Source organism: Cynocephalus volans, chromosome 2 (assembly GCF_027409185.1).
Source record: "Cynocephalus volans isolate mCynVol1 chromosome 2, mCynVol1.pri, whole genome shotgun sequence".
Classification (NCBI taxonomy): domain Eukaryota; kingdom Metazoa; phylum Chordata; class Mammalia; order Dermoptera; family Cynocephalidae; genus Cynocephalus; species Cynocephalus volans.
In genome coordinates this window covers 130040215-130052561 of record NC_084461.1, presented here as the reverse complement: position 1 = coordinate 130052561, position 12347 = coordinate 130040215, and the positions used below count along the sequence as shown (strand labels likewise).

The window sequence follows — 12347 nt, the reverse complement described above, 5'->3', positions numbered from 1 at the left end:
GAAGGAAAGCAACTAACATTTGTAAGACAAATGTTATTATGTGCTAGGTACTGGGCATAGCACTTTATCTCATTTTATTCATAAAAACAACCCAAGTTACACGCATCAACCCTATCTTAAAACAATGTGATTTTAAAATGATAATGTAAATAACTCACAATCACACCCTCAGAAGCATTGCAAGATGCTTAATAGCTGTGGAAAGATTCACTTACATTGCTAGGCTGTACTTACTAAGGCAGAAAGCATTTATTAGAAGGAATGAATAATAAATGTTTGTGAAGATTTTTATCTCAAGGTGTGAAAGACAGCAGGGTTTTGTTGCACTTTTAAGAAAATCCCCCTCCCCGTTTCCAGTTGTGCATGTTGGGGTTAGAATCATGGTGGTGGCGGGGCGGGGGAGGGGGTCTCTTCTATTAGTGTTAATGGTATGGAATGTTCCACTGTGAGATTCAGTGGAAAAGTGAAAGGGACATAATAGGATATATGACATGTTATCACCAGGTTAGCATGCCTGGAGAGTAGAATGTTGCCTGCAAGGACACCAAGTTAGCAAATAGCAAAATCTCTCAACTTTGGCCAGCTTAATGCCTCATAACACCTATGTTTTTAAAAAAAAAAATAGGGATAGAAAAAAATTGACTTTGCCCACACAGTGATGAAAGACAGAAATGAAAGGGCAAAATGCTAAGTATGTCCTTATGAAGGGTTTCTGGTGTTAAAAAGAGAAAGTTAGTTGGTCGAACTTTTGAAGAAGGAAAAATATGACTTTGAATAAAGGGGGACTGTCAAGTGATAGCACCTTGTCACTCTCAGGTGGAGAAATGGGGGAAAAGGCAACTTGATGATTGCTAAGGATGGGGAAGCTGCATCCATTTTAACTTTTTACATGGCAGCATTTTGAATAGGCCACTCTGAAAAACTGATTAAATACATTGAGCCTGAGCCAAAATTAGACTCCCACATCGAGTGGTGCATAAACTATAATAGACCTATTTCCAAGTCACAAAGAACCATCTTCTTTTCAACTGTGGCATAAAGGCTTTGAGCAAATTGTATATTAAGTGAACTGTATTAATTAAAGATGGATGGAGGAAGGTTTTATGCACTGATTCCTCCAGAAGGATGTCCCTAAGCACATAGTGAAATCTCAATTATTTTTCCATAAGCATTCTCTGGATAAAGACCCTTTTTTGCCTTTGCTGGTAAGTAAGAACTGCTTGGTATGCATATTTAAATAACAATCATACTGAATTAGCTTTAAGAACTGGCTCTTAACATAATGGATACATTAAAATGTAGAGCAAAATGAAGGAGACACAAAGACTCGACACACAAGAAAAGAGCAGGAGGTAACAGATACCGCAAGCTTTTTTTTTTTTTCTGCCATTTTTTTAAGGCTTGGATTATGGTAATGACTTTGAGAGCAGATCACAGTCATTTAATGTCTAGCCACTGACATAAGTGAGCTCCAGCTCTGTTAAAATCTCTTTGGTAAGAAAGGCAGCACCTCTTCTATTTCAAGTCACAGGTATATATGTGGCTGCTTAAAAAATTGCTATAAAGAAACCAGTTTTATCGGCGATTATTTTAAGAAGAAAGTGATCTGTACAATTTCTAAAGACCAACCTAACGTCAGACAGTGAGGCCATACTTTGTACCCAACGTGTCTCCCCCACAGTTTATGGGGAAAAAGTATCTAATGAGTGATAAGACATATGAACTCATTCCTTGTCAGCCCATTTAATTACAATGCTTTTAAAAAAAATACTGACCTCAAGGACTAAGAGAACTGTGACAGCTAAACCAAGAGTACTTATTGATAACAATAAAACAAAAATTTTCTTTCAGGCTGGCCAGTTAGCTCAGTTGGTTAGAGCACGATGTTGTAACACCAAGGTCAAGGGTTTGGATCTCGTTACCGCCCAGCCACCCCCCCCACAATAAAGAAGAAAATTTTTCTTTCATTATAAAGCCAAAGAAACCAAGAAGAACAAAAGCCCTTGAGGAAGATCTTACAAATGTACACATGGTCATCAAGATGCATTTGTGTAACGGTGTTTGGGGATGGAGATGGGAGTGTCTCCATTCAGAGGGCCCGGAAAACCACTTACCACAAATTCACCAGAAAAGGGTGCTCCAGACCCTGCATGATCTGGAGTTCCTTAAAGACATTTCTCACTTCGTTGCGCTCCACACACTTTTGTTTATTCATGTACTTCATCGCATACATTTTCTTGGTATCACTCTTCTGTACGATGCAGACCTAGTGGTGCAAACCCAAGTAGAAACGTCATTAGACAGATGACAGATCGTAGTGGTGGGAGACAGAACAAGACTTGTTCTTTGGCATGGCTTGGATGTCTTATCACTTGCAAATTCTCTGTTAAAGTTGTTAAAGTTCTCGCTTAGTTCTGATTTTAGAGTAAAAATTTCATTTTCCTCCCTGTGTACCATGTTAATAATTGAATCTCTGCTTTCTCAAACGAGTTTGCCTGTTTCTGTGTTTGGAATTTTTTTAGACAGCATTTTGAAGAAAATAGCTGCCTCTGTGTCAAGAATCTTCCAGTAACAAATAACATCCTTAATCCAGCATTGAGTGACTAAAATGGATATGACGAAACCATCAAGCTGAACAATAACGTGCAAATAATTTCTGTTTACATGCACAGGTGACATAACTAAAAAGGACTCTAAGCACTGGGAAAACATTAAATATGGTGTTCATTCATGTTTTTGAAATTCCTTTAGAGGACCATATAATACCTGATAAAATAGACAGCAGATGATTTTAAAATGCAAGTTTAATAAGAAATATGAAATATTATTCTCTCTCAGAGTATTTCTCCACTGAGAAATTAATAATCAGTGTTTGAATCTAGAAGTTTCCTACAACAAAGTCAGACTATGTATATTTTTCATAGTAAGTTTTTGAAGATAAAAACATGGCACAACTGGGGAAAAGAAAATGGAAATCAAATGGCTTCTTTCCCCACGTGAAAAGAATTAACTCTTGGGCTGGCCCGTTAGTTCATGTGGGAGATAATGGCCCTGATAACACCAAGGTCATGGGTTTGGATCCTTGTATCAGCCAGCCTCCAAAAACAAACAAAAATTAACTCTTAAATTGACAAGATAACTATTACTGGAGGTACAGCTGGTACAATTTAAAAATTATGTTGAAATCTTAATCTCCTTTACAGTAGAGATAAAAGTCTTAAATGTTAGTGAGAATAGATTTGCCTTTAATGAGATAATTCTGAGAACAGTATATCATCATTATCTGACCTGTCACACACCTTTCTCAAACTATGGTGACAATTTTACAAAAATCCATTATAAAAAAAAAATCTTCTCTAAGTTATCTTTCCTTGTGGTTCCAGTAACTCAATAATCTGAACATTCTTGGACCCTCCATTTCCTCAGCTACTTAATAATTTTGGTTCTCACCTTCCCAAAACTGCCTTTCCCAATGGCTCGTAAAATTTCAAAGTGGTCAAAGTTGACTGTAAAACAACAAAAAAGAAGAACATCATAAATAATTAGCAATTGCTTTTTAGTAGCTAATAAATAATAAACAAAAATTTGGCCAAACTGAAGTACCTTGTTTAAAGCAACATTCCAAACTACCTTAAAATGCCAATTTATTCATACAAGAAAGATTTGTTGAAAGAAAGATACAACAATCACAATAATATGTTGAACTTTCAAAAAGAGAGAACAGAACTGAGATTACCAGAGGTAAGAAACGGGAAGGGAGGGTGAGGGAGGAATTGGTAAAAGGCCATGAAAAGTGATCGTATTGTATAATGTTAAATATATTAATTATCCAGATCTGAACATCACATATTGCACACAGGTATTGATACTCAATCCTGTGCCCCACACATATGTACCATCAACTATGTTTCAATTAAAAGAAAAATAAAAAGTAAAAAAGTAGAGTCCAAAAAGAAAGATTTATTGAACACATTATGTATTAATCATAGTGCTTAGTGCTGGGAATACAGTAATAATAGAGTAAAAATATAATGTCTACCTTTATGGAGCCTATAGTCTAGTGAGGGCGCTATAATGAGAGAGACTCTTATGGATTAAATAGTCACAAAAATAAATTGAAAATTAAAAGTCCTGCTGAATGTTAAAAAGAAGAGAGTTTGTGGGGCTCTAAGAACATGTAACGGGGAACTTGACATAGGCAGCAGGGCCAGGAGAAACACCTCCGAACACAGAAAGATTGCAGAGAGGTCTGGTACTGGGTACACACGCTCTACTGAGGATCGTCATTTTAAAAAACATTCTGCTTGCCTATTTTCTCACTGTAACTATTCTATTGTATCTAAATAATTTCAATTTTCCCAGGTAGGAAACTATTAAACCCATAAGTTAATAGAATGAGCTAATCTGCAAGGTACAGTTATCTAACATTAGGATGTGTATGTGTAGAAAAGTCCACTAAATGGTTTTTTGAAGTTGAGATGATATTCCACATCTGCCATTTTAAAATTTCTGCTCCTAGAAGTAAGAAGCATAGATGTTTAGTTTGTAGGTAGGGTGGTCTCTTGGGTCAATGCTCATAAAATGCTTGGTGATGAGAAGAACAAAGTACAGATTCTCCCCGGCAGGTGACAATCTTTGGTTTCTTGCCTTGATGATTTTGAGAAAATGTTTGATTTCATTTGTTTCCTGGTTTTTGAAAAAGGGTTTATGGGTAAAATTCCAAATGAGGGATTTTAGGAGTTTATTCAGAAAAAATCGTAGAAACACTGGAAGCTACCACTCGTCTCTTTAAAACACCTAGTTTGTCTCTCTAAAACTATAATTAATTAGCTTCTCCTGGAGGAAAAGGAGATGGGTAAACGGACCTCTGCAGGTCTTTTCAAACTCTCTGAGGGTCAAACACTTTTGTAATATGACTTAATCATCACTTCCTCTTCCTCCTCTTCTCAAACCCCTTTATTTCTAGCACATGCTTAGTCATGTGAGGCAGTCTGTATAATACCAATAACCCTGGATTTGGACTCAAAATAGCAACATCCCTTGAGATCACATATGAACCCTATGACCCTCCATTTTCTCATCTGTAAAAATGGGACTAACCCTCCCAGATAAGAAGAAAACATCCTTTACCCAGAGAGTGTTAAAAAAGCTGTTTATTTACTTACGTGTGTATGTATATACTGGGTCATGATATAATTTTTAAGGATTTATTTATTTTTGTTTTGGTAAATATATACAACATAAGGTTTGCTATTTTAAGCATTTTAAAACATACAATTTCATGGAATTAATTACATTTATGATGCTGTGTGACTACCACCTCTATCTAGTTACTTTGGATCGTGGTCAAAATAATTTGAAAAACACTCCTGTGTTTTCTCTTGAGTTTTTTAGTTAAATAACCAAAACAACGATTTTTTTTACTCATTACATGAGTCTGGGTTGTATATTATGTACCACAGGAGTGTTAAAAAAAACTGACCAGGATTTATTTGCAAGTCCAAGATTTTATCTTGAGCAAATCCAATAACTCACTGTGATTTCTCCACTAGCAGCCCAGCCTAGGACACTGTGATGACATTTTGAATCTAAAAGCATACAGCTGGAAGCTAGAAAGCATGAAGTTCCATTGTGATGTTAATCCACATCATGAACCATGTCCTTTTACAAACGATTTTAAGCCTTAATGAAAATGATAAGGATTACATGTCAGGTTCCTGGCAAATTTCTACCAGCAGAACTGCCTAAATTAATGTGATCTCTGAAATGTCACAAAAAGTGACAGGCCTAAACTTTTAGAGATAACGCATCTTATTTATGCCTTAATATAAAAGAAAGAAGAAACTCTAGCTGAAGATGAGACACTATAAACCAGAGCATAATGTCTGGCCCACTAAAAACTAAAAATTACAAATGATTTTTAAAAAGCACAATAATTCAATAAAAATTAAGCCTTCTTCCCATTCCAAATTTTCAGTTTCATTCCCATGAGTCAGCCACTGTTAACAATTTTTTAAAAAATTTTATTTTAACTTGCACATTGTAACTGTACATACTTAAAGGGTACAATCTTATATTTTGGTACATGTGTTATATATTAATTGGGTCAGGGTAGTTAATGTATCATTCACCTCATGCATTTACCATTTCTTTGTGGTGAAAACATTTAAAAGCCTCTCCTCTATTAAGTAGTATACAAAACTTAACTGGTTCTTGTATATTCTTTAAAAGATATTCTCTGCATATATGTGATCCTTCTTGACAGCAATAGCAATATACTATCATTCCTATAGGCACATAGATTGTAAAGCTCTTCCTAACTATATCACCCATGTCCATTCACACCATCACGTTTATACCTATAATTATTTTAAACAGCCTCTTTGTACTTCACTGTGTAAATGTACCATCAAATATTTAACCTATTGATGGACTTTGAAAGATAGCTTAATTATCTGCTGTTACCAACAATAACACCACAAACATCCTTGTTAGGCTTTTGTGCATATATTTGTAGGCAAAGTTTATAAGGTTCTACTGCTGGTCAAAGAATATGTGAATTTTCTAATTAATGTATGTCAGATGGTCTCCAAAGATGTTGTACCATATCTCCTTCATATCAACAATGTGTAAGAATGACATTTTGTCCACCACCTTGCCAACACTATTATATCAACTGCCCTTGATATAATAAGTGAAAAAGATTGAATTATTGATTTACTTTATATTTCTATGATGAGTGAAGCTGCATATATTTATATATGTATTCTTCTCAGCAAACTGCCTATTCATATATTTTTAAATTTTTAGTGAGTTAACAGTCTTTAAATTGCAAGCACACTTAAAAATGTTAAGTAAATTAACTCTCTTTTTAACATATCTTGGGAATATTTTTCCTAGGCTATTCATTTGGCTTTTAACTTTAAAACATTTTTAATAATGTAGAGGTTTTAAATTTTACATAGTCTAATATATCGATCTTTTTCTTTTTGTCCCTCTGGGTTTGTGTCTTTTTTAGGCATTTTTTACTTCAACATTGTTAAAAACATGTACTTATTAAGTCGACAGCTTTTTTTTTTTTTTCTTTTTTTTTTGTCTTTTTCGTGACCTGCACTCAGCCAGTGAGTGCACCGGCCATTCCTATATAGGATCCGAACCCGTGGCGGAGCGCCGTGGCTCCGCTTTAGTTTTTAAAATCTTTTTCTAAAATATAGCATTAGAGCAAATTATGTTATAGCTATTCAAGATACACAGAGTAAAAAAGTTTTCAGATTCCAAAGTTTCCAAAAAGTTTTTCTGCTACTGCTTAAATTAAAAGCTAAAACACTTTACAATTTCCCTGTATGTGGTCATGCCAATATGATTGTTAGAAAGTGGATGCTTTTAAAGAGCATTGCAAAAATATCCTCTTAAAGTTGGCTCTCCACAGCTTGATTATGCTGATAATTTATTTAGTAAAATTTTATTTATACAGCCCAGCATTAAATTCCAATGCTGTATACGGTCCCAGTTGATAGCAAATTAAACCAGTGCGATCTGAATACATTCAGAAGTACCAAAATAAGATAAATTCCCCAGGAGGCTGGGAGAATCAAGCAGAAGTCTTACCTGCCTTTTTTGATATGTTAATTTGTTATACAAATTTGCTGCTTAAATATGACACTGCTCAAGGCTGTGTTTCTCTAAAGGTGAAGCCAATTCAACATGGAAGCAGTAATTGAGTTAGCTGGCTTCATGCCCTGCTTCTGTTGTCCAGTTCAGAGAGTATCTGATTTTTTTTCTCCAGTAAAACAGAAGCCTCTAGGTGCAGTAGAGTTGTCATAGATATTGCTCACTGAACTTGGTTCATGTTCACTGACAACGACCTGAAACTACTGATTGTGTACTCAGTAATGGCCGGGCATTGTGTTAGTTACTGGGAGAAAGTGAGCCATGGTTTCCTGCCTTCATGGGGCTTACAGTCTAGTGGGACAACAGAATAATTATAATCACTAATGTTTATGTAAAGAACCCATCATTATTCCAAGGATATTACATATATAATCTCAATTTTCCATTGACTCTATGAAATAGTACCCAGAGAAATTAAGTAATTTTCCCAAGGCCACGGAGTAGGTAAGTCGCAGAAAAGTAGAGTCCCATTCACATGGACTCCACAGCTGCCCTCAGACACTGTTCTCTACTGCATTCCATTACACACAGGTAATCGTGCACAAGAAAGGAGGATAAGCAGCATGGCATCGGGTAAAGACCCAGCTCATAACAAGTTCATATTTCTGCTTCTCCTCTTCTTAGGCAGGTCCTTTCATTTTTCATGGATCCTCTCTTACAACCCAGGTTCCATCAACTGCTTGCAGTCACTGGCATCTGTCACTCTTCACACCCCATACCCCTACCCAGAAATCTTGGTCTGGGAGTAAGACTATGACCCGAACCATTCCAATCTACATCTTTATGCTGGATTTTCTGATCTGGAAATGCATGCTCCCCCCTCTGTCACAAAGCACCAAGAGAACAGAATTGGCTGAATATAGAGAAAGCAGATCAGCAGGTCAAAGAGAGTAAAGCTGACATGTGGAATAAAGTGGAATCACAAGATAGAGGGTGAGTCCTGATGGCATTAAAGTGTTTGGCTCTATATCCTTATAGGTCCTATTTTGATTAATCTGCAGACAACCTCAATATCCTTCCAATGATTCAACTTTTTACTTCTTTTTTTTTTTTTTAGAAAAACTAATTCAAGTTCCAAGTAATACAAGCACCACTGCTGTAGGGAGATGATCTGTAATGGGAACATATAGTAGGAAAAGCCAGTCTAGTCCAGGGGAATCCAGCAAAGCATCCCAGAGATGAGTAAAACCTGAAAAAAATTTGCAAGGCATTTGACCTTCTATTCTTTCCTACAGATTTGCTTCATTTTATCCCTACATTGGTGTAACAGAAAGATCATTTCCCAGAAAAAAAGATGAAACATACATATAAATTACTACAATATAAAGTAACATAATATACTGAGAGCCACAAGAGTTTTCCTACAGTGATTTCCAAATTTGGCCACCCATCAAAATGATGCAAATACATTTTTTAAAATGCAGATTAATTGGCCTTATACGAATCAGTCTCTCTGGAGGCTGGATCCAGGAATCTATTTTAATAGCTCCTGGGGGATTTTGATAAAACCTGCCTGGAACCAGTCAGCAGGTGTTTATTTAGGAATCACTGCTCTATACAGTAAAAGCCATAGGAATTCTAAGGTGGAAACCTCTTCCTGCTTTAGAAGATAAAGAAGAGCTTCAAGGAGGGGCAGCATTTCAACTGGGCCTTGCAGAACGGGTAGGAGTTCAACATATGGCCATGCTGAGGGCAGAGAGGATGCACTTACTGAGTGACCCAATCCTGAGGTGAAGAGGCTCTCAACAGATGTGTGTTGATTAAATCAGCTGTCTTAAACCTCCCTTTCCACCACTGCCCCTATCCTCATGAGTTTGAATAAATAATGGTGTCTATAAATGGTTAATAACAGGTCTCTGTTGCCTGTACTGTGCCATTTCTTAGGTCACAGTTAATAATTATATTCACAATCTATTAAGTATATACATGTATAGGCACTGTCCAGGTATCTTAATACACATTATCTTAGTTCATCCTTACCGAAATAGCATAAGGTGATAATATTATTATTGCTATTTTACGTATAAATTATATAGACGCAGAAGAGTTAAATCCCCCAGGAGTGGGGCTTGGACTTGAATCTGACTTCATGTAGCTCCATGTTCCATGATTTTAATATTGTGATGTGGCCTAAAAGTTTCAGAATACATTCTGGTAGCTATGAGCATAAAACTCTGGGTTTGGGTTTTGGCTGCACTACTCACTAACTATGAACTTTGAGTAAACTATTTAACCTCTCTCTAGGTTTCAGTTTCCTCCCCTGTAAAATTCTGGTCATGTGTGGTACAACTTCTACAGTTATGATGAGGACTAGGTGAAATAAGCCATATCAAAGGTGTTTATCATGTAATTTTTGGCAGAGAGTAGTAGGAACTCAATACATGTATTATTATTACTGCTGTTTTGGGTATTGCTCTTGTTACTAGAAGAGTTACTTTGGTATCAGCCCAGAATATAACCTCTTTTGCCAAAATATTAGGGAAACTGATGTTGGGACTCAGAACAAACAGTGCCAAGAGTATGGACTCCACAGAGGCAGACACTGAGCCTGTCATGTTCCTCACTAGATCCACATCGCTGGAACCATGTTCGGCACATGGCAGGTGCACAATAAACACTTGTTAATGAAGGTAGGAGGGAATGTAGTACCACCACCAAAGTTTCATAGAGTATAGATGGCTTTGGATAAAAATTTTTGAAGATAATTTCCTCCATGTTGATTTCCTAGCACATCATTTACAATATGTACCTCCTAATAAAATCTTACCAACAACCTATTATCAAAAGACTTCTTAATGAGCTAGGCAATAAAGTCTTCATTTGAATGTCATTCTAATATTACAACTTCAGATCTCTCTGTGGACATTGGATATACATCATAAAAACCTCAAGGATTGACATTCTTTGAGAACTGCCGTTCTCCACCCCATACACTTCACAACCACTAACCCTCCTAAGTGAGGACATGGGTAAAAACCCTACAGCAATAAAGAATTACTAACATCTAGAGACAGAGGGTATTTGCTTTGTCAGAGCTGCATGATCTTTGAACAGAAGTAGATGTATCTCACTATGGCAACAGAAAGGCACCGGCACTAAGTTATAGTCTGCCCTATACCTCATCAGAACAAAGATACAGTCAGTCCTTTTTCTAAATCCTGCTGTCACTTTACCTGTTTTTAAAAATGGGTATTGCATGATTTGCCAAGAAAAGGAGAAAGAGGACAGACAAAATTTAAGGACTGGTTAAAAAGGCAGCTCTTCTAGTGAACTTTACAGTTTTCCATGAACTAGATGGATGTTTTGTCTGTTATGCTGCATTCCCAAATGGAGTCAGTTAGGAAAAAAAAAAAACTCACTTACATACTTTTAAGACAGTCCCAGCAAGATAAGCACAAAGCCAGAATCACTGCCCCAGAAGACACAAAACCCAAGAACACAAAACTCTGGATAATCAAATGCCCGTACCTCATTTTTATTATTTTATTTTATTCTGGTATAGTGTATGTATCTTTGGAATCCAGTCTCTCATCTTTCTGTAATTAGACGAGTATAAATAAATAGGTAGAAAAATAAATACACAAATAAATAAATAAAAGCAATTGAGTGTTAGCTTGTATGATGTACAAAGAGGCATTATGGACCTTCAGAGATGGAGAGTATGGTGAAGCATGAAGAGTTTTGCTTCTTAGATTTTAATGAAGATTGAATGCTTTGATGAAAAATAAAAATGATTTGAGTCAGACAGAATCGCACTGGAATCTGAGCTCCACCACTTACAAGACACGAAATTAGGACATTTATCTGACCTTTCTGAGCTTCAATTTCTTGTTTACAATGAAGGTTATTTTTTTATAAAACTAACATGCTTTTGGTATAAAAAACACAGCAAAGAAAAAAATCTAAAGATATCCATGATTCATATTTTGATGTATTTCAGTCTTTTTAATGCTTTTGGTTTTTTCTGTTATGTGTGTGTGTGTGTTTATATATATATATATATATATATATATATATATATATATATATATATATATATATATATATATATATATATATATATAGTTTAAAGAATCAAATAGTTCTAAAAGACTTGTTACTAAAAAGAGGATAAAATGACAGTTCTATAATCTATTTATCCTCCTTTCAATCTCTCCCAGCCAAGACAAAACAACTTTTGTCTGTTTTAGCTAATAAATTTGGTAGAGTCCACCAGGTCTCTAAATAGCAGAGTAATTTTATTGACTTTCTTTTCAGTTTTAGGCATTAGTTACTGAATTTCCAAGATGGAAGATGAGGATTTAGTTCACATTCCTGCTCTTTTGGTTTTACCCAACCATGCTCCCATCTTTCCAATATAGTTGTAGCTGGCAGAACAATCTGATTAGATCAATATTCAGTATTTTCATTATTATGCATAGACAAATGGTACGTTCAACTGAGTTAGGTAGTAAACTATAATCAGTTTTCCTCTCACACAACTTTTTGCTTTCCCTAGGGTTGATAATTGTCTTGTTTATACATGAGCTTCCTTTTCTGTCTTTTGCCTAATGCAATCCCCAATGCTTCTCTAGCTGTCTAATCCCCTTTCATCATGTTCAGGCACATCAGTCAGAGTCATCTTCCTGAAAATGTCTCTCCCAGAGCCCTCTGACCAATCCAGTCTGAACTATTTA

General features: G+C 35.8%; 1 protein-coding gene across 1 annotated transcript in view; it reads right to left on the bottom strand.

Annotated features, from left to right (window-relative positions):
• The window catches only part of STK32A (serine/threonine kinase 32A), a 76564-nt gene extending 71476 nt beyond the window's left edge, over positions 1–5088 (bottom strand). The window contains exons 1-3 of the mRNA XM_063087188.1: positions 5067–5088; positions 3451–3506; positions 2115–2266 (exon numbers count right to left, since the gene is read on the bottom strand). Coding sequence (XP_062943258.1) covers positions 2115–2266; positions 3451–3506; positions 5067–5073 — 215 coding nt within the window. The 5' untranslated portion in view covers positions 5074–5088. The remainder of the gene's footprint in view (positions 1–2114; positions 2267–3450; positions 3507–5066) is intronic.
• Positions 5089–12347: the final 7259 nt, after the last annotated feature.